The sequence below is a fragment of the Martes martes genome (genome assembly GCF_963455335.1).
Source record: "Martes martes genome assembly, chromosome: 4".
NCBI classification, from domain to species: domain Eukaryota; kingdom Metazoa; phylum Chordata; class Mammalia; order Carnivora; family Mustelidae; genus Martes; species Martes martes.
In genome coordinates, this window is record NC_137891.1 from 176,971,290 (window position 1) to 176,993,238 (window position 21,949).

General features: G+C 55.1%; 1 protein-coding gene across 1 annotated transcript in view; it reads right to left on the reverse strand.

Moving 5' to 3' along the window:
* The window catches only part of VWA5B1 (von Willebrand factor A domain containing 5B1), a gene marked incomplete at both ends in the record, with an annotated part of 38,760 nt that extends 24,286 nt beyond the window's left edge, over nucleotides 1-14,474 (reverse strand). The window contains 7 exons of the mRNA XM_080799938.1: nucleotides 1,814-1,990; nucleotides 5,316-5,440; nucleotides 6,079-6,210; nucleotides 7,121-7,266; nucleotides 10,936-11,206; nucleotides 12,415-12,567; nucleotides 14,336-14,474. Coding sequence (XP_080656064.1) covers nucleotides 1,814-1,990; nucleotides 5,316-5,440; nucleotides 6,079-6,210; nucleotides 7,121-7,266; nucleotides 10,936-11,206; nucleotides 12,415-12,567; nucleotides 14,336-14,474 — 1,143 coding nt within the window. The remainder of the gene's footprint in view (nucleotides 1-1,813; nucleotides 1,991-5,315; nucleotides 5,441-6,078; nucleotides 6,211-7,120; nucleotides 7,267-10,935; nucleotides 11,207-12,414; nucleotides 12,568-14,335) is intronic.
* Nucleotides 14,475-21,949: the final 7,475 nt, after the last annotated feature.

The following is a 21,949-nucleotide window of genomic DNA, read 5'->3' on the forward strand; positions in this document are numbered from 1 at the left end:
CATATGTTTGCCCTCCCTGAATTAATCTCTCCTTCTCATTCTACAGAAAGGATAACTGAATCCCAGAGTTGAGAATCAGCTTGTCCAAAACCACATAGCAAATCCGTGGCAGAACGATTCCCAAACCCAGGCATTGCTCTTTCTACTAAGCCATGTGGCAGAAATGACATAATCAGAGAAGAGAGCTTTTCTCCGTAGAGGAGTATTGTCATTCCCCATCAGCAGGGTGAGGAAAATGAGCACTGATCCAAGATAGGGCAAGCTTTGATTTCCTCATTAGCCCTGTGATGCTGGGGAAAACAGCTTCTTGGGGACTCAGTTTCCTTACCTAGAAAATGGCAGGGAAAATTAAATGCTCTCCAAGAGATATCACAAGATCCCATGATACTTGAGAGTAACTGAAGAGGAATCTTACAAATTGATAACAGCTATGGAAGGAAACACACATGGCTACACAGGCCTGGAGTGTGTCTCAGTAGGACTATGGACAGCTCCCCAGTCTAATTCTTGCCTTTGATGGACGGCAGAGTCCAGTCCAGCACCTCAGTGTCAGGAGGCTTCAAACGGGGAACTTTGGTCTCATACATGATTGCTCAGTCTTACTTCAAGACTAAACCCAGGCACAGCAAGCCCGAGGAGATGGCGGGTATCACAGATCCCACCCATCGCCTTCCTTCTTTGCCAGTCCTGTTGCCCTGGAAACAAGAGTTTGCTCCAGGGACAAACTAGAGGGAGGGATGAAATTTCAGGTGACGGCAGACCCTTCTCTTCTTGTTCCCCCATCCTTCATTTCCTTGAACGATGTGCCTTTACCCAGTTTAATAAACAGCGACTGGGGTTTTTTTATGCATAAGTACAGAGCCAAGCTCCACAGGGAGAGAGAGATGAAAAAGATCTGGTCCTTTTCCTTAATGAGCTCATAACTCCAGAGGAGGAGACACACATCTCCACAACCAAACACACAAAGAAGAGCTAGAGAATGCCATAATCGAGGCAAATAGAGGGAGATGAAATGCTTGGGGGTACACGGGGAGGAAGGTTTATCCCTCTTCTGAACTTCCCACTGCGATGAGGCAATGCTCCCAGCTATGGCTGTGAACTCCTGGAGGGCAGGAACTATGTTTACAACCTGCTGTCTTTCCAGTTGGCCAACCACAATGCTTGAGAAAAAAAAAAGAATGAACCAAATATTTTCTACTGGATTATACACACTCCTTAAGGCCATGTGCAATGGATCTCTGATGTCAAGTGGTAGGAATTCGACAGACAAAAGAGTTTGATCCTAGACCACACCAGCTGTGTGACCTTCGGGAGGTTACTGAAATTTTCAGGATTGGCTTTCTCATGTGGAAAATGGTGACAATAGGGCCAACCTCGAAGGATTACTGTCCAGATTAAACATCAAGCTGTGCATTAAATACCTAGGGTCGTATCTGATACATAGTAAGCTTCAGCAAATGTTGGTTCCTTCCCCTCTTTTCTGGGCCCCTCTCCTCTCGGGACCTGGGAGGTGTTTCATCCAGAGCATGCGCTCAACAAAGGTTTGTGGGGTGCCAAGGAGAGGTCTAGATGACTTTCTCTCTTGGACAATAGTTCTACCTCTGTCCATATCACTTCAAAGTTTTATTTTGGGAACAAGTTGAGTTTGGGTGTCTCTGGTTAAGTTGTCCCATGTAGTCATTGAGGAAAGTAGTTCAGGTGTGGAAGGAGAGCTGCTTGGAGTACAAGAGTACTGAGGAAGCTGGATTGGGGGAGCACAGCTGATTTAGTCTGGAACCCTAAGTCCCCGGGGGCAAGGGTTCTCTTATAGTACCTTGACACGGTGGATATTGGTCCCACTCATGCTGCCGCTCCTGTCAATGAGGAAGATGAACTCCCCATGGGTCTTTCTCAGGTTCGGCTGGACTGACTGAAGGTCAGGACAGAAGTTGAGCATGATGACGGAGTGGTGGGGAATGTCCTTGTGGAGGCGTTTCCGGATGATTTCTGTCTGGAGGAGAAAGGAAGACTCTCTCGCGTGGGCATCCCAGGGGTCCAGAGCCACTCTTGGGGGCTCAGGCTGGTCCCTTCACTACTCACCAAGCTTTGTCAAGACCCCACTCATGCTCTGTAGAGAGAGTCCCAGGTCGACTGCACCTGGCTCTTCCATGTGCTAGACTTTCCCAGTCGTGTGGACTTTGGAGGCAGAAAGACCAGGGTTTAAATCCCAGCTCTCACCATCCAGCTGTGTGATCTTGGGCAAGTCCCTCCTCTGGGTCTCTTTCTTCATTTATAAAATGGGGCAAATCACATCCCCTTCTCAGGGAGGTTAGAAGATGACCCTGAGCAGGAAGTCCCTGCACAGGTACAGGCTGGAAATCATCTTTCTGTCTTTCGTTCCCAGTGTCTAAGCCGCTGGCCTGCGGCTGCTGAATGTTGCTTCTGGAGGCACCCACGCTCATTTCCTCGCCCTGCCCCTCTCTTTCGCCCTCCACCCCGATTTCCTCTCTCTGTCTCTGTCTGGCTGTGCCTGGGTACCAGCTTCTGTGTGTCTGTTTCTCTGTTTTTATGGGAGACCCTTCCTCTACTCAATCGATGACATCATCACACACTCAGATGTTCAAACCCAAGACCTAGGGGGTGTCCTTGGTTCCTCTCTGTCCCCACCCCATACATCCACCGTTCAGCAAAGGACTGTTAGTTCTGCAGCTAAGATGCATGCTGAACGCGTCTTCTGCTCTGTCTCCACTGCCACCACCCCAGTGCAGGACAGTACCATCTCTTGTCTGGGGCCTGAGTGTCCTCTTTCTGCCACTTTTATCTCCCTACGGTCCATTCATTTATTTAAGAGAGAGGGGAGGGAAAGAGAGAGGGAGAGCATGAACAGGGAGAGGGGCAGAGGCAGAGGGACAAGCAGGTTCTCTGCTGAGCAGGCAGCCAGAGGCAGAGATGGATCCCAGGACACAAGATCATGACCTGAGCTGAAGTCAGATGCTTGACTGACTGAGCCACCCAGGCGTCCTTTCCCGTGGTCTCTTCCACATAGAGCAGGGAGTGTGATCACTCTTGTCACCCCATTGTTTAAACAATAGCTTCCCCTCATACTTTGGATCACGGGTATGAGACCCTCTAATGCCTGACCCCTGGCTACCTGTCCACCCCATCTTTGCCTGCTCTGCTCACGACATTTCCACAACTCCGGCCATCTGTTTCCCGAACATGTCGCCACTGTCCTGCTTCCGGTTCTGTGCATGGCTTCCCGTTCCTCACCACTCACCAGGTCTCCTTCTCAGACAGACTTTCTCTAAACCCCAGGCTCACCAGCACCCACACTTTTCACTCATTAGTGTATCATCCTGCTTTGTTCCCTTCACGGACCCCAGCCCTCTTCACACTCATCTCGCTCATTCATTTACTTCTTGTCTGTGCTAGAATGCAAGCTTCATGAGAAAAAGAACATGTCATTTTTCGTGTTGTCTCCCCAGCGCCTAGAACAGAGACTGACATCTATGGGGGACCAAGTATTTGTTGAATGAGTAAATGAGAGGCTGAATCTGTGTGGGTCTTTTTATCTGCCACTGACCTATGTGTGCATCTCTGGGGTTCCCGCCCCCTCGCCTAGTCTCTCTGTTGTCTCTGCTTCTGTCTGCATCTCTGTCTCTTGTACATGGTGTCTTCGTCTGTGTCATTTGCCCCCTCTTGCCCCCTCTGTGTCATAGCCCCTCTTCCTGATTGATGTCCACGCTCTGGATGCCTGCCTCCCTCCTTGGTGAGGGATTGTGCTCTCCCTCCCACATGGAGCTCTCTTGCCAAAGGCCACTGCCCAGCAGGGCTTTCTGGAAGACAGAGCCCAAGGCAGCAACAGCCACATCTGCCTGTGCAAGAAGCCTCTTCTGGGAACCTGATTTTTGCCTCTCAGAGAGGTGGCGTGGGGGCCCGGCTTGGAATTCTCCAGTGTCTTCTCCAGCTGCCCTTATCCAATTACAATAAACTCATCACTCCCTAGCAGCTTTGAGGGATCACTATCGGTCCTGGAGCTCATGGGAATACAGGGTATTTGCATAACCAACCCAAGGTGGCAAATTCTCATTTGCCTCAGCTGTCCCAGAGCTAACCGAGAAGTGCTGGCAGGCAGGGGAGCCAGCTCCGGTCCTGAGAGCCCCAGTGACCCCACCCGCTGCTCACATGCGATAGTTCTCAAAGCCCAGGGACACCCCCACTCTGAAAGCCTGGCCCCAGCCTCTTCTGCCAGTTGACTCATCTGGGTGAGAGGGTCCCTCCGGGAAGGCAGGTGTTTCCCTAAACATGGGATGATATAGTTCATGAGCTACTGACCCTTTATCTCTGCCATCCCTCCTATGCCCCCCAGGCCCCTCCGGTGGGATATCTAACAAGGGGGAAGACATGAGCAGGAAGCCGTCTACACATTCCCATACCTCCTCCCCCCTACCCACCCCACGATCCTCTGCCACTCAGGGAGGGGCTCTTAAATCCAGCAAAGCTGCCCCCCCAGATGGACTCTAAATCCTTAGCCTCATGTCACCGAAGCCAACTCCCGAGGGAATAGTCTTCCCTCTCCTCCCAGCTCACCAGGTCTTTTGGGGTGCTAAACCTCAGTGTTCTCATTGAAAAAGGGGAGACCAGAAAAAGAAGTATGACCTCGTTCTTACGCCTGGGCCCATTTTGGTGTGCAGGGCCATGAGCAGGAAAGACTGCTGGTAGAGCTTGCAGCCTGGGTCCCAGCCTCCTACCAGCCTTCCCCAGCCACCCCCCCCCCCCCCCGCTCTGCTGAAGCCTCCTCATGCTGGCACTTCATGCTGGAGGGGGCGGGCCGAGAAAGGGTCTCCATCAAGCTTTCTCCGCTCTGCCTTTATTCTTTACGCAATAGTAGCAAGGATCTCAGAGACAGGATGAACAAGAGACCCATTTAGCAGGTAGGGAAAGGGAGGGCCAGAGGTAAAGATGGGGCTGGGAGGGCACCTGCCTACAGGGTCCTGGGAGCCGCTTGGGGCGGATTAACCTGGAGAAGACCAAGGTTGTTTCTGCCACCAGCCTAGAAACGCCACCTGGCTTAGGCCCCTTGGTGGCACCAGGAGCAAGTGGCCTGGCAGGAAGCAGGAGGACAGGGTGGCTGCGGCATCTGGATGTCCACCTTCCCAGAGGTGTCCCAGCCCACGGAGGGAAACATGGACGAGCATCTGCCACCAGCTCGCTGTGGGAGTGACCAGCCAAGCCACCCCCTTCTCCTGCTCGGTATCCTCCTTGGGGCAGTGATGACCCAGTTCCCAGTGTCACCCCACTTCTGCCACCACGGACGCGGACCCAGCCAACCTCACCTGTCTCTCTGCCCTGCCGTCCTTCTTCATTCCTTTAATGAACTCCGTTCTTCCTTTCAAGTGCTGCTCAAACTCTCCCAGGGTCATGTCCCCTTTCTCCATCAGGACGTGTGGCATGTGGGGCTCTGCAGAGATGAGATCAACTCTTGGCGGTTGTCCGAATATGAGGGCAATACCAGGGACCTTGGTTTAAGAACAGGATCTTCACGGTGGGGAGGAATCCGATGGGAAGAGGGGAATAGAATTCCTGACTGCCTGGAGCAGTGTGGGGCCACGGGAAGACAACTGAGCTGGCAAGTAGGAGAGCCTAGTGGTCTCGGATAACTCACTGACCCTCTCTGGGCCTCAGTTGGCCCATCTGTAAAATGGGAGACAGACCAGGCTCTGATCTTTTTAGATCCTGACATCTCAGGAATCCTTAAAGAGACAGAACAGTTGTTCCCTGAGTGTTCAGAGCTGGGAGGGTCCCCTTGAGCTTAGGATTTCAAAGGTCATCTGCTCCGCGGCCCTGGAGGCAAAGTTCCCTAATGGGTGAATGAGACCCTGGGGCCTCTGGAGCTAGAATCTGGGCACTCAGTTCTGCCAGCTAGACTCATTTTCCAGGAGTCACTTAGTTGGTCTTCTCTTTCTGCCCCATGCTCCTGCGCTCCCCCTGGTCTGGCCCACCGGACGAAGGGCCACCACTGTGTCTGCTCCCCATAGGATCAGCATCTCTTTCCTCCCATAGGCCACCCCCCTCCGGGGCCCGCCTGGTGCCCCCTACCGCTGGGATGGATGAGGATCTCCACCGGCCGGTCGAAGGTGTGCCTGTTGGCCAAGGTGATAATGATGCTCTTGGCCGATCGTGCGGACGGGGCGGCGTCGGCTCGGATCTCGTGGGTGGGACTCTCCACCCCTGGGTGGCACAGAAAGGGGCAGAGGCTCAGCAGTCTTGGGAGAAATCGGGGCTCGGTGGGGGAACATGGAGACCCAGGTCAGAGATGAGGGGCCCCCGACCTGCTGTGTAACCACGGACGGGCCTACTCAATTCCTCCATTGGCAAAATGGGGCCTTAGATGGATGGTATCAATGGCCTCTCTTGCCCCAACCTCAGGACCCTCTGGGGTCAAAGTGTTGCTTCCTCTTGGGGCACATAAAGAAAGAGCTCAACGATTGCTGGGCCCCCTGTAAATGCCTTTTGTGTTGGACCGTCATGCTGCTCTGGGAGAGCACTCATTGACAAGAAACCGTGTCCTTGTCTCCCTTTAAATCCTTGAGTGGGTTGGGGAGGGGAGCCATCAGAACAATGGTTCCCAACTCTGGCTTGCACTGTTAGAATCACCCAGGAGCTCTGAAATATTCCAGTGCCCGGCACACACCTCTGACCACTGTCATCAGGAGCCCTGCGGTGGGGGGGCGGGGGAGAGGGAAGGTGTCTGGGCGGCAGGATTTGAAAGCTCCCCAGGTGATTCGACCATGCAAGGTAAGAACCAGGGAGCACCTCGGGGGCTGTGGCCTCTAGGGGAGGACCAAGGATGTCCATGCTCCCATGGACACCGCCTCACAGGAGCCACTGAAGTGGGCATGGGGACAGCCTTGAAACCTGCCTGGGGAGGGGCTCATCTTAGGGCCAGATGTCGGGAGGCAGGAAGTGGGGGGTCCGCAAGGCTCCATGAGCTTGAGGATGTCTTCCATCTGGACAGGACTGTTTCCCTGCCCTCCTCTTCCTCTCTATCCCTGGCAGGTTTCAGTCTGAAGCTCTCCCCACTCTGGGGCCCGGGGTCTCCTTTCCAGCCCCAATCCAGGTCTGGGCAGCTGTGTCTCACCTGCGAGTAGGCACGGCCCACGGATCTCCAGCTGGAAGTTGAACTCATATTCCATGGGGTTGGACACGTCGGTATCCAGGAGAGTCGCCAGGCACAGTTTGCTCCAGGAGTCCAGGGAACGGGTGCCAAAGCAATGCTTGTCTTTCCTGGGAGAGGGGAGGGGAGAGGAGGAGAAGGGGGCGGCAGGGGAGCCAGTGGAAAGACAGAAGAAGATGGTGAGCCCCAGGCAGCCCTGATACCCCTCAGCCCATCTCTCCAGGGGTCTGGTCTGCTCCCTCCCACCCTACACCCTGCCTCCAGGGAGAGACATAAGGCGCAGCTACCTACAGTGGTGAGCCAGACGCCAGGCCTGGTGCCCCCCAGCAGCGGCGCACATCGTTCTCACCAGTGCCCTGAGAAGAGGGATCCGGGTCTCCATCTCCCCATTTCCCACATGGGAAAAGAGAGGCTCCACAAGATGCAGCAGCTAGCCTTAAGTCCCTACAGCTAGGACTTGGCAGGAAGTGCATTCTTGCTGGTCAGTCTGGCTACACGGTGAAGAGGTTAACACCCCATCCCCCCCACTTCTTGGCTCCCTACCCTATTCTGTGAGCTGGGAGCGCCTGCACGAGCCGCTTCTCCAAGCCTCAGTTTCTCATCCATGAAACAGGGATGCTAATGAGGCGCCTTGAACGAGAGCTCAGGGAAGGGTCCCTGGTTGAAGCCTCAAGGTTCTGGGCTATCTTTCTGGGTCCGTCCTTACCCTGTCTCTGACCCTGCTCCACCCCCCCCCCCACCTGCAGGGCCACGCCCCCTAAGCTCTTTTCTCCCTATGCTTTTTTTTTTTTAAAAGATTTATTTATTTATTTATTTATTTGACAGACAGAGATTACAAGTAGGCAGAGAGGCAGGCAGAGAGAGAGAGGAGGAAGCAGGCTCCCCGCTGAGCAGAGAGCCCGATGTGGGGCTCGATCCCAGGACCCTGGGATCATGACCTGAGCCGAAGGCAGAGGATTTAACCCACTGAGCCACCCAGGCGCCCCTCTCCCTATGCTTAATACTTGACAGAAAGGTCTCCTGGTGATGTCCCAGGGTTGGGGCGGGGGAGGGGGGCATGAGCTTATGTGTTTTCAATGGAAGAGAGCACACTGTGTGCTGAATCACATTCAATCACTACTTTCGTCTCACTCACTGCTGTGTTTCTGAGCTCCCTCTCTGTGGCCGTCTGCAAACCAGCCTTTGCTGGGACATGGTATCGCTTAGGAGCATCTTATCTCCTACTTATTTCTTCCTGCCTCCTTATCCCAACAGATAACACTGCCCAGAAGATCCTTATCTGCGTCCCTTTTTTGGACTTAGGAAAGAATTTATCTGGGGCTCCAGGGTCAAAGGCTTGTGTGCTGCTGTCTTTGTACCTGCTGACATTGGCAGCAAGCCTTCTGTGTTTGAGAGGCAGGGCCTACCAGAACTGGGGACATTCAAGACCTCAGTGGGTCCAGGAACAAGAGGGCTGGGAGGCCCTGAGAAGCTTATTCCTGCCCCTTCCAGCTGGCAGAGTGAAACAGATGCTCTTGGGAGAAGCCGGCATCAAATCCCCGTGAACCTCAAAGTCGCACAGACAGAGTGACACAAATAAAAATAAGAATAATAGGTAATGGGGTGCCTGGGTGGCTCAGTCGTTAAGCATCTGCCTTCGGCTCAGGTCATGATCCCAGGGTTCTGGGATCCCGCATTGGGCTCCCTGCTCAGCGGGAAGCATGCTTCTCCCTCTCCCGCTCCCCCTGTTTGTGTTCCAGCTCTAGCTGTCTCTCTCTCTGTCAAATAAATGAATGAAATCTTAAAAAAAAAAAAGTATAATAGGTAATACCAAATGCTAGTGAGGAGGAGGAGAGGAGACTCTTCCTTCTACTGGTGGAAGTAGAAACTTTTCAGCCTAGAAAGCGATCTGGCAATACACAGTGTGTCTTTGGTGTTTCTGGTCTGACATTGGCTTGTGCTGCCAGTTTCTCTGCTGTGCCAACAGGTGTCCTCACCCTAGGCTTCAAGATCCTATAATCAGACTTCCCATCATCCCTCTGACTTCTTTCTTTTGTGTTCCCAAGCTGCTATAGCCATATTAGCCTTCTTGCTGCTCCTCCAACACACCATACCTATTACTGCCTCAGGGCCTTTGCACTTACCACTTGCTCTGCCCTCTGCCCAGAATGTTCTTCCTCCAGCATATTTCCAGCCTCCCTTTCTTCAGATCAGGCTTCAAATGTTGCCTAAGCCATCTATTTGAGCTAAAATAGCACCTAACCCCACTCTGTCCCCCTCTAGCCTCTATGCTACGAAGCATTTAGCATCATAGAACTCACCTAACATATTACATGTTGTGAGGTTATTTCTTTATTGTCTGTCCCCATGTCCCCCGCCCCTATCAGAATGCCAGCCCCGTGAGAGCAGGGATCTTGTCTTTCTAGTTTACTAATATATTCCCAGCCCCCAGAACCGTGCCTGGCACTCAGTAGGTGCTTAATTACTGCCAGGTCATGACAGAGGAGCGCCCTTCAGGCTGAGTCCACGTGGGAAGCTGCTATAAACCTCCCCCCAACCCCAGCTTGGCCTGAGGCCAGCATTTTAATGGTGGCCTCCAGAACTTTGTTGACACCGTCTTCTGTGTCCCTGGCTGTCCCCAGAACCTTACGAGGGTGTGTATGAAACTTCTGGATACGCCTGGCTCACCTTCCCAGCTTTCAGCTTGGCTCTCACTCACCCTCACTTGGGGTGGCGGGAGTTAGGTAATTTAACTGGCCATTAATTGTGAATGTTATTTTTCTGCCAAAGCGATGCAAAGACCCTCTGGAAGAGATTTTTGAAATTCACACGTGAATGACAAAATACAAGGCACCTCCAAAGACATCTGAACGCAGTTGGTAAGGAGGGCGTCCTCTCCCTGCATGGGACACGCTCCCTCTCCTGAGTTCTCAGGTGGGGAAAAGGCACCCAATTTCAGCAGCAGGGGCTCTAGGCTGCAACCCAGAGAGAAACTGTCCTGCCCTGGGCCTGTAGTATGCCCAGCCCCACCTTGCTGAAACTCCTTGTACTGGCTTTTCGTGGCTTTGGGAGAGATCTGAAGCTGGTCAGGGCGTCCTGTGTGTCTACAGCCCCATTTTCTGTCTCCCTGCTTCGGTTTCTCTCTGGAGGCCTGTCCTTGCTACCTCAGGGCCTTTGCCCCTGCTGTCCTTCTCTGTCGGAACATTCTTGTCTGTGCCCACCTCCCTGTCATGGCTCAGCTCCCAGCTGAAATAGGATTCCCCAGAGAAGTCTGGTTGCCCCCCAGCATGGGTCCCTCTTTTATACCGTCAGCCCAGTGAACTTCTCCTTCATTGCACTTTTCACATCATTAACTATGCATGCGAGCACAGAAACAATTACCCACCTACTAGTGGTGCTCTCTGTTGGATAATGATCTCTGCCACCCAGTTCCGCATAGGAAGGAGCCACCGTGGCTTGGTCCCCTCTGTATCCCTAATACTCAGCTCGGTGTCTCGCACCTAGTAGGTGCTCAGAAAATACCTCTTGTGTGCATTATAAAACAAAGCCTGGATACTCTCATCCCAAGCTGCCCAAATACCAGAGCTTCTGGCCGATAGCGACAGGGGGGCATTTCAGGGAGATTCTTAAATGTTCTAAAAGTGAGCGGAAGGGAGTAATTACTCGGATGGTGGTCACTTTAGCACTGAGCCTCGTCTTCTTCTCCCTATGCCTCCCACCCCTCTCTCTCTTGCCTTCATCCAACTGACTCCCTGCGGCCACCCAAGTTTCTACCCCTGGTCCAGGCTGAGGCTCCTTACCCTTGGGCCTGTTGGGTGGAGGGGCCGATGCTCTCCGTGCAGAACTGAGGCACGGTCGGGGCGCAGACAGCAGGCAGCAGGACCCGCACAGCCCCGCTGGGCAGTGTCGGGAGCTCCGAGGAGGTGCTGACAAAGATGGTGACATTCTCCATAGGGGCAATGGTCCCCAGGTTGACCACAAACAGAATCCGCTCCAAATCCTCATCCAAAGCTAGCTTCCCTGGTGTGCAGGAAGGAGGGATGACAGAAGTCGCCTCTTGCAGAGTGTTCCCTAAGCGACAGGCCTGGAGTCAGCAGTTCTGCATATATTATCTCTGGTTTCCTGTAACTGTTGTAGGTTTGCGAGCCCCTTTTGCTGATGGGAAAACAGGCTTAGCGTGGGCATGCGACCTACCCAAGTTATTCAGTGAATAACTTACTCGTTGAACCGGGATCTGAACCCACAGGCGTCTGAGGCCAGGCCCCGTGTACTTTCTGCTGGGAGTAGGAGGCTGGGACCCACAAAACCCCGAAAGAAGTCACGTCCCCATCCCCAGACTCTGCTTCCCCTCACAGAATCACAATTAAGCACCCTCCCAGCTTTGAGGCAAGTGCTTTTGTTCATTTCTCTCCTGTTGTCTGAGAGGCCCATTTCCTCACCCCACTTAGCTGGCATCGCTCAGCCACCAAGCCCTCCATGGAAACTTCTCTGGTCCCTACCCGGCCCTTCTCTCCCTCCTCCGACATTATCCAGACCTCTTCCGCCAGAGCCACTCCCACCTCCCACCTCCCACCTCCTGTTGTGGTTATCCTGGAGCCTGTCCTTGCTCTCTTCTAGCCCATGAGCAGCCGAACAACCTGAAGGCAACTTGGTATCTTACACACGCTACTTGCTCATTAAAATATTCTCGAACGCCTTAACGATCAGGCGAACAAACCCCATTCAATCACAGATCCAATGGTAAGAATCTCTTACGTCTGAATTCAAATCCTGCCTGTCACTAACGTGCTGTGTGAACTTGGGCCAGTCACTCACCCTCTCTGTGCCTCGTTACCTTCAATAGTGGGCCCAGTAGCCATGGTATCAGAGACTGTCATCTCTGCAACCATCGCTCTGTTGAGCTTTGGGTGGATACGATTACCAGTTCCATTTTACAGATGAAGCTTAATTTTTTCTTTAAGCTCATACCATTTGCAAACGATAGGATGGGGAGTCAAGCCCCGGTGTGATTCATTCCACAGCCTCTGAGTTTAACGGACATGCTACCTGTACAGAGAGAGGCCACAACTCATGGGGTTGTTGCCTTTGATCTTCATGATGCTTTTGAGGTGAGAGCAGTAATGAGGTTCAGAGAAGTTAAATGATTGGCCTGAGATCACACAGCATTCCTGACTCCCAGTTTAGTGCTCTCTCTACCTCTCTCTACTGCTATTCTTTCAGTCTGCTCGAGACCCTAGCCAGGCCTAGGACCCCTGCCACCGCCCTTCTCTCCTCCTCACCTGTGACAGAGGTGGCTCGGACACGGGTGCCCTCAAAATAGGCGTTATCCATCTTGGCTTTGTCCTTGATCTGTACTGTCACGACCCGGTCGGCAATGACCGCCTCAAAGCCGATCACCGTGGTGTATTCATCCAGTGGGTACACGAAGAGGCCTGCGGGGGAAGGGCCGGCATCATGGGGGGCTCCAGCAACACCCCGCACACTCCACCCCTGGGAGGGAAGCCAAGCCTTTGACCTGCCCGATCGATGGAAGGTACTCACTGCCACTTAAAAGACAGTGGGGGACCCCAGCTGAGACCTCAGGGCTCTGGGGCGGTTCATGTAAGTGCAAAAGAGGCCCTGTGGGAGCAGTGGGGGGGGTGGTGGTGGCAAAGGGACAGCTGGTCCTCTGTCCCGGCCAGCTCTCACTGTGCAGGCGTGTGAGACCCATGTGGCCAGGGTGTCTGAGTTTTCAAGAGACAATAGAAATTTGGGTTTTTATGTGACTTGTTGTGTGTGCCAAGGAGCGGGGGCATCGGAGGAGACAGATGAAGGCTCTAATCCAGTCCCTGCCTCCCCTCCTGGCCTGGCGACCTCGCATAAGACACGGGGCTTCTTGAAGCCTTACAGCCCCATCTGTACAATGAGGCCAAGAGAGCCAAACTCACGGGGTTGTCGTGGAACAAGGAGTCACCATGATTTAGCCGCGCGCCCTGTGTTTTTATACATTAGTGCTTCTCAGACTCTAACAGCCCACAAGTCACCTGGGTTGGCGGGGGGGGGGGGGGAGGGGGGCGGATCTTGTTAAAATGCAGATTGTGATTCAGCTGTTCTGGGCAAATCCTGAGATTCTGCATCTCCACTCAGCTCCTGAGTGATGTCGAAGGCTTTGGGACCACTCTCGAGGGATCAAGACAATACCTCATTTGAAGTGCCCACGAACCCTGGGGCAGCACAATGCCTGGTCCATGGTGAGCCATCCATAGACCCCGGCTCCCATCCCTCTGGGCCTCAGCATCCTCATCTACAAGGTGGGGACACTGGTTCTTCTTGCACGTGGAAATCTCAAGGACCTTCCCCACACTGGCCAGTCCTTTGGTCTCCTGGGCCCCTAGCAAGTTCCATTGTAAGTTGCGCCCTGGAGATTTTCCTAAACAGACAGCCAGGGTGATCTGTCCTGCCCAGAAGTTTTCTGAGGAAAAGTCAGTTTCCCTGCAGGTTCCTTTGGGGACCGAGATGGTTAGGACAGAGGGTGGTACCCCAAGACATGAAACCTGGGGGTTAGGAAGTCCTCATGGCTTAGATCGAGGAGGAATCCTAGCTGCGGACAAGGCTTTACACAGTCCCTCCCAGCCAGGCTTTCCGTGACTCCCTTCCTTAAGTGGGGAGAGAGGCGGTGGGTTGACAGACTTCTGCCGGCCAACTTCCCGTCCTCTCTTGACTGCCCCACATGGATGATTCATAGTCTCACGCTGCTTTTCATTCCACGCGGTCCTTCCTCGCGCGTTACCTCATCGGCTCCTCCTGCAAACCCCTGCATCCAGATAGGCAGAGAAGCATCCCGATCTGGATAAGGACAGTGGCTTCCCCAAGGTCACAGGCTCAATAGCGGGAGCTGCTACTTCTCTGTGGAGTTTGATGCCTCTTCTACTGGGAGGCTTCCTGAGAAAGTGGGGGCACCGGCCATTTGAGGAAGGTGGGCCTGCTTGTGGGATGGCAATAGTCCTGGGACAGCCAGCTGGGGCTGAGCCCAAATCCTGACCTGGTGTGTTACTGGCTTTGAGGCCCGAGGGGCGGAACCGCCATTCCCATTTCACAGATGAGCAAACTGAGAGTCAGAGAGTGAACATAACTCGTCCTGTGGATGGGCTAGTACTTGTCAAGGTGAGGATTACATACGGTGGATGGGGGCCCAGGGGAAGCCGCATCAGGGGTCCTCACCCTGGAAGGGCTGGGCTTCCAGGTTTCCATAGGTGAGAGAGGCGGTCAGACCCAGAGCATAACCACTGACGAAGGATGTGACGTCAGAGGCGGTGAGGGGCAGGGCTGCCCCTGTGATCTGGTTCAGCAGACCTGGCATCCTGCTGGCTGCTCAGCCTTCAGGGCCTGCAAGAGACAGGAAGGGCGGGAAGTGGGCAGAGAGCCCCCCATCCCTTCCCAGGCCAGGCCTCCCCTTCCGCCCCCACAGGCGGCCAGCGTCCTCCCAGTTCTTCCCACCCCCTTGGTGGGAGTCACTCGTGCTTGTTCTCAGCCATCCTTGAGAGAAGCGGGATTTCTGTTTTTGTCCATTTCACAGCCGAGAAACGGAGACCTGAAGACAGGGGACCTGTCTGGGTTCACTCAGTGGGAGGGAGCAGGGTTAGGGCCAGAGTCCAAGCAGGTTCACGGCCAACCTGGAATGCTCCCCAATGGACAGTGCTCCTAGAGCTCTGGATGGGAGTCCAGGGACTCGGGCCCTGACCCCAGCCCTTTGTCAGTCCCTTAATCCCTGAGCCGTGGCTGCTGCCTCAGCAGAATGAGGGAATGCGGCTAGCTCACCACATCCCTCCTTCTCTGAGGGCATCTAGAATGAATCTACCCACCACATCAGCCCAGGTTGTGAGGGGGGTGAGGGTACTCCCAAAAGATACTCAAGGGAAAGGAGCCACCTGTTTCCTCCAGGTGTGCAGGTCAAAAGGCTGGGAGTCACCCCTGGCTCCTCTTTTTCACCCCTCCCCCCATACCCAGTCCACAGCTAAAGCTCCTGATTTATCTCTGCAAACACCGGGGCACCCATCCCTTCCCCACCACAGGCATGATCGTCTCAGCCGCCACCATGTCCATCTGGACGGAGGTTCCCAGTCAGCCTCTTAAGGCTACCGTCCCTCCCACTCCCATCCATTCTCTCAGCGGCCAGGCCCCCAGAGAACACAGCCACTGGAGAGTCTCCATCCCCTGCTGCCTGCTCCTGGGGTAGAGACCCAAGCCTGCAAGTACCTGTGAAGTCCGGCCCAGCTGGCCTCTCCTGCGGGTCCATCACTGCGTCCTCACACAGCCCTCGTGGCTCTCCCAGCTTCCAGTCCATCCCTCAAACAGGTCCTGTGATCTCCTGCCTTTGTCCCGCCATTCACCCCCAAAAGGCTCACCCCTCGACCTACTTTCAAACTAGTGACTAGTAACCTCCTTGTTGTCCTACAGTGTCAACCGAGGGTCACCCCGATGGAAGCCACGCCACCCTCCCGGCTACTGGGCCCAGCGTCCTCTCCCTCCACAGCCCTCGGAGCTCCTCCATCCCTTTGTAAGGATGCAGTGTGTTGTGCGAGATTATTTTGCCGCTGTCTGTCATCCCGTTCGCAGCCTGCGCTGCGGGAGGGATGGGCTGGGTCTCTCCGCACTCCCTGCCCTATCCTCGGTGCTGATGAAATGAATACGGGAATGGAGGACTGGACTTCTCAGGGCAGGGAGGTGTCCACTGTCTCCTGGGGTCCCAAGACCCTCCCGGGTCATCACTGTGCTTGAAGGGTGCACTGGGAATGGGAAGCAAAGTCCAAGGGTGGGGAATACAAATTTGAGGTCAGATTCGCTCCAAGTGTCATCCTCCCCCCCCACCCCCCCACCCCCCACCGCCCCGTGGAGCTGAGTTGGGCCAAGCTTTTGCTGCTTTTGTTTACAAGGCTGTTCAACGTGTGCTTATTACTCTGCCTTTTCTCAAAGAAGGGAACTCATCCCCTTCAGGTCCTCCCCATGCCCCTGATAGGATCCTCTGGTGCTCCCACGCTCTCTGTCTGCCGGCAATGTCTTTTTAATTATGTTCTCCCTTGGGGCTCGGGCCCAGACGGCTCTCAGCCCTGCCTTATCTGGGCAGGCTGACTGACAGCAGGAGGCAGATAAGGAGCGAGGAGGGGGCTGCCGTATCCCCAGCTGCCTTCTCTCAGGAGCGTTCTGTCCCGGTGGTGGCCGAGCAAAGCCCGACTTCTCCCAGGGGACAGAACAAGATGGCGGCGTTCACTTCCTCAGCCACACCTGCTGCCACACACCCTCCCCCCTCCACCCCTGTTCCTCAGCTTGGGTCGCCCTGGCCAGAATGCTGACCAAGGAATGCGGCTTCAGGGAACCAGCGCCCAGCTGTGTGGGGGAACCCAGCCTTCAGGTTCAGTCCATCCCAAGATGGAGTCCCCAGGGGCGTCTTCCCACACTGTCCCTGGTGCCCAGGCCTCCGGCACCTCGCCCAGGAGGTGGGGGCGGGTGTGGGCTCACCTGGGAAGTCGGGCTTGCATGAATGAAGTTGGTAACACGGGAGCAGACTCACTCAGAATCGACCTTTTAAGAGTATCAATACCTTCCCTTCTTGGGAAGAGGAAGCTTGAAATTCTTTGGGGGCCTAAACAATGCATATTTTCCCCCCAATTCATCCACACTGATAAACACTTACTGTATTCTAAGCCCTGAATTAACCCCTGGGGGTACGAAGGTAAGACGCAACTCTGACCTCAAGAACCTTACAACCAATCCAGCGGCAGAGGAAGGGGAGTAGGGGGAGGTGTAGTAACGACGGCCGGAATCTATCGATTAGGAAACACTCCGGTGGTAGGAGGTTCCCGGGGTGACTGTTGAAACCAAGACTGTCCTTGATGTCTAGAACCTGTAAATCTCCAGTGATCCCTGTCCTTTGGGAGGCCTCTCTGGAGCCAGACAAGCCCAGACGTGAGTCCCGGTGCATAGCTGACTGCTTCGCTCCCCCACGTGGGGACACGTTAGTCCCCGCATGGCAGCTCCCTCGTTGGCAAGACTGGGTGACCGGAGGGGCCACTGCCTGCCACCTCACCAGCACCATGAAGATCACAGTGAATAATGTATAGAAAGTGCCCAGTATGGTGCCTGGCACACACTAGGTGCTCAATATTTACACAGTGAAACGAATGAGTGAATGAATGAATGATAACGCCAGGCCGGCAGTTCCTAGCTTCCTCATTCGCCCGGCTGAGAGAGAGACGTCCTCTGACCACCAGGCCCAGGGCGGCTCTTCAGGGAAGAAACTGATGTTAAATCCTTTAGGCTTTCATCTCATTTTTTATGTCAAGGCCTCAAATACACCGTCACTGGCAACACCAGGGTCCCAGCTTCTTCTACCAGACGGTCTGTCCACAGGGGACGCCATGATTCTGTGTCCCTGGGCCAGATTCTGGCCCCCCCCACCCCCCGAGCCTCCCACTGTGCCTTCTGCGACCACCACACTGGAGCCACCGGACGCCCTGTATCCTGGGCCTCTCCTGGGGTTCCTTCTGAGTCCTTGTTCTCCTGAGGCCCTAGACAGGAAGGGCTGCTGACTCCTTGTCACCCCTGAGTTGGGAGGTGGGACAGGTGCCCTCCTTGGTCTCCACTGCGGATCCAAGACCACCACTTTTAATCTGCTTATAAAATCCATTCTCCATAGTAGGGACTGGGGGGAGGGAGGGGGCTGATGCCCTTTGGTTAAGCAGCCCCCACCATTACTTGTCATTCCCAAGGTTTTGGTTACACCCTCTTCATAGCAAACACTTGGCCTCTGACTCCTGTCTTCCTCCACTCCCCAAGCCCTGCCGTGAACCTGGTAACTTCCTCATTTGTAGCGATGGTGCGTCCATCTCCCTGCGCTTGTATCCCTTGCCCTCGCCCCTCCAAAATCTTTGCTCCCACTCCAGCTCAGCTTGCCACTTCCACTCCCATGCCGTGAGCTGGGGACGCCACCCGTGAGCGCTCCATCTCTGAAACCGCTCTCTCGGTCCCATAGGTCACTCTAAAAATCACAACTCCCAGCACTTCTGAGCCCTCTTTCCTTGATTTCTGCTACGCACTTGTCACCGTCTGGCGCGCTGTATATGCTGGTTTGATGTGTCTCCCCAGCTCTCCAGAGCGTCATCCCCAATGAGGGCACAAGGGCAGCTTCAGTTCCTCCACTGCTAACCCCGCCACAGAGAGAATAACGCCTGGCTCTAGTAGATGCTCAATAAATACTTGTGTTTGAATGAATGAAATGTCATTCCACAGGCTTCATCTATAAAGTCTGGCAACAGCCCTCCAGGATAGGTACTCCTAGCATCCCTGTTTTATAGATGAAAACACCAAGCTCAGGGAGGTGAGGTAGACTGTCCAAGGTCACACAGTCAGTAGGTAACAGGGCTGGGAGCTGGACCCAAGCAGAAGGACCACAGAGCCTGAGTGTTCGCTTTGCTGTGCGGCTGTGCAGGAGGAGGAGGAGCTCCTCCTCCCCGAGCTGTGCCGTATCCCCCCAGGCGCTCTCTGGACATCCTCCTCTTCTCTCCATTTCTGCCACTGCTGCTTCCCTACTCTGTCCTGGACCATCTCCACCATCTCTGACTTGGTCCTTCAACTTCCAGGCTGCGTCCCTTCCAGTTCACTCTGTCGGCTCAGGCACCTGTGCATACACACACACACACACACACACACCCTGACACGCACCAGTCTCCCTTTACCCTGAGCATCATGGCTCCTCATCACTTTTCTCTGAAGCGTTAAACCTTCAGCATGGCATTCTGGGCTCATCTCCATTGGGTCCCCATCTCTGTCCTGTGTCACCTCCTGCCACGTTCTGCATGGTCACTTTGTTCCAGACATCCTGACCTTGTCACTGTGCCCCGGACAGGGCTCTTTCTCACTCTTGGGGTTTTCCCTGAAAGGATGGTTTCCTCCTTCTCTGCCTTTCAAAGTCCTGTTCAGCCTTCAAGGCCCAGTTTCACGGCCACCTTCTCTCTGAAGCCCCCCTCCCCGTGCGGTCCCGACACCCCAGTCTATCAGGCACGCCCTCCTCCGGGGCTTCCACAGGCTCGGAGCACCTGTCTCTCACAACTGTCATCCGAAGCACAGTAACTTCTCATCAGGGATGCTCGGCGGCCCCAGGCGCTGCACGAACATGGATTCCCCTCCTGTGTCTGGGTCCCAGCTCCCCGCACGGGACTCAGTTCAGAGGAGGAACTCTAAATGGGGCGCCTACCAGGTTGTAGTGCTTTACAGGCATTCCTAGTGCTTACACCCACCTTCCCTTTATGGGTGGGGGAAACGAGGTGCCAGGGACGTCCGGAAGTGTGCTGGCGAGAGGTCAGGCTCAGTGGGATAGGAGGCAGCCTGCCCCGAGCCAACACCTGCCCTTCCCCTTCTCCAGCTCCTTCCCAGTCCATACCGAGCCCAGGAGAGGCTGGCGAAGGAGGGAGGATGAAGAAGAGGGAGCACCAGGAGCCTGGGGAGCGTGGGCTGCAGGACATGGGGCTTCCCCTGGCAGGGATGCCCTTGAGCTGCTGCTCTGATTCTGAGCACATGAGCTCACCCAGCTCCTGCACACAACCGCCCCCTCCCCCCGGCGGCCGTCCCCAGAAGATGTCTCTGGGCAGGCTGTGGTCTGAGCCCCAGTTATTCTGGGATAGCCTGGGGTGCAGGGCTCTAGGCTGAGAACAGACTGGGCCAATGGCAACCCACAGCAGGCTTGGCTTAGATGCAATGTGGGGCCATGTCCAGGGAAAGGAGCCGGGAGAAGAGAGAGTGGGAACCCTGCTTGTCCTCCGTCGTCACAACAGGCTGGGGAATGCATGCATCAGGGTCCTGGGTTCAAGGAGAGGGCCCTCCTGCCTGCTTGCCAGAAGGGGATTGGAGAGGCAGGAAACTTGCTAGCGGCTGGCAGCCAGGCCCCAGGATCTGGAGCAATGCCTGGGTGAGAGTCCTAGACTGCCGCTTCCTGGCGGCCTTTGGCTAGCTGTTCAGCCGGGCTCTGCCACCTCCATATTGTGTGACCTTGAGCAAGTTACTTAACCTCTTTGTGCCTTAGCTTTCGCATCTGTAAAATGGGACCACGATAGTGCCCACCTCCTTAAAAGCATAAAGGACAGAATGCCTGCAAGTGAGTGGACAGGAAACTAGTGGGTCCTGGATGGGCCTGGAGGCTTCTCTTCCATGTCTTTTCCTGTAGACTCTCCCTGCAGGGACGCCCTCTTCCTGGGCTGGAGGAGCTTGCACAGGGACCAAGTTCGCACAACTGGGATCCCTGGGATCCCTGGGAAGCTGAGAAGGTCCCCACCCAAGAGCCCACCTCAGTAAAGCCTCTGATTTGGGCCTTGCTGCTAAAACGAGCCCTGTCCCCTCTCCTCTCCAGTTCCATTTTTGTCCCAGAGACGGGACACGGCACGGCAGCCTTCCTTTCCCCACCTGGGAAGCCATTCTGGAGACCTGTCCCCTCCCCCCTGGCCAGATGCCCCCAGACTGTGTCCAAAGGACCGGGGCTCTCCAGCTCAGTGGTCTTGGCCAGGCCCGGGCCAGACATAGACTATGAGCCCACCAAGCAATTCAGGTCTTGCCCCCTGCCCACTCACCTTGGTCTGGGGGTCCTCATCCTTTTCCCTGTCACCGAGCTGTTTAGAAAGTCCATACTTTCATGCTGCCACTGGGAATCTGGGCTTCAAGGACCACCCCCCACACAGAGCAGCACCAATGCTCCCTGCAAATTTGGGGCAGAGTCGATGGGTTCTCAGGCCTGGCCGATTGTCCCAACCTTCTAGAATTCTGAGGTTCTCACATTCTGGTCTCCTTCTCTCCACCTCCCCTCCCCGTCGGGCTCACATCCATGCTTCTGAACCACCCCCGCCCCTGCCCCATCTACCCCACGCTCCAACCTGTCACGACCACTTGCTTTTCCTTTGAACAAGCCTGATTTTCCTGTTTCCACATCTCTTCTGGTGTTACTGGCTCTGCCAGGAAGGCCATCCCCGCCCCAACCCTGCCCTCCCCGGGAGCACTCACTCATCCTTTCAAGCCCAGCGCAAATGCCACCGCACCTCCGTGAACTTTCCACCCACTCTCTCGTTGGCCATGAGTTGTCCACTCAGTACATATGGATGGGGGGCTGCCCATGTACCAGAACTCGTGGGGCCCCAGAGGCGAACACAATGGACAAGAACTCTGCCCTGAGGCCCTGGGTCCTGTCTCCTTGTGTCCCGTCAGCTCCCAGCGCTCGAGGCCGGGACCGTCCCCCTCACTGTCTGGCCCATAGTCGGGGCTCACCGATGACCTGAATGGATGCTGGCAGGTGCTCCATTTGTCCAGTGATTGAACTAGTGAGGGAATGAATTAATAAATGAACAGGATGGACGGTATCGTGGGTGGGGACAGGCCTTGGCTATGGGTTCCTTTAAAGTAGCTAACAGTGCGAGAAATCTCTTGATTTCAGCCCAAAGCCTGTAGGAGTCCATCCCAGGGACAGACGTAGTCTTCTTCTGGGTGGGGGGTTGGGGAATAATCAGGCCAGAAGATGCCCAGGCCGCTCAGTGCTTGGTGTGCTGGCACTGCCGAGAGGGACCTGGAGTCTGGCCAGTCCGGATGTCCGCTCTGCCAGCCTGGCGGGTGGCTGATGCCCAAGCCGCCCACGGCGGCAGAAGTTTCCAGTTAAGAAGCCTGCTATGGGAGGGAGAAGAGGCACAACCACATTGAAAAGTGCACGTCCTCCAAGCCCTCCGTGAGGGCCGTCGGGTTTCTGAAAGACAGTCTCCGTTGTCCACCATCGAGAAGGTGGTGCGAGTCCTCGCGGGCGGCACT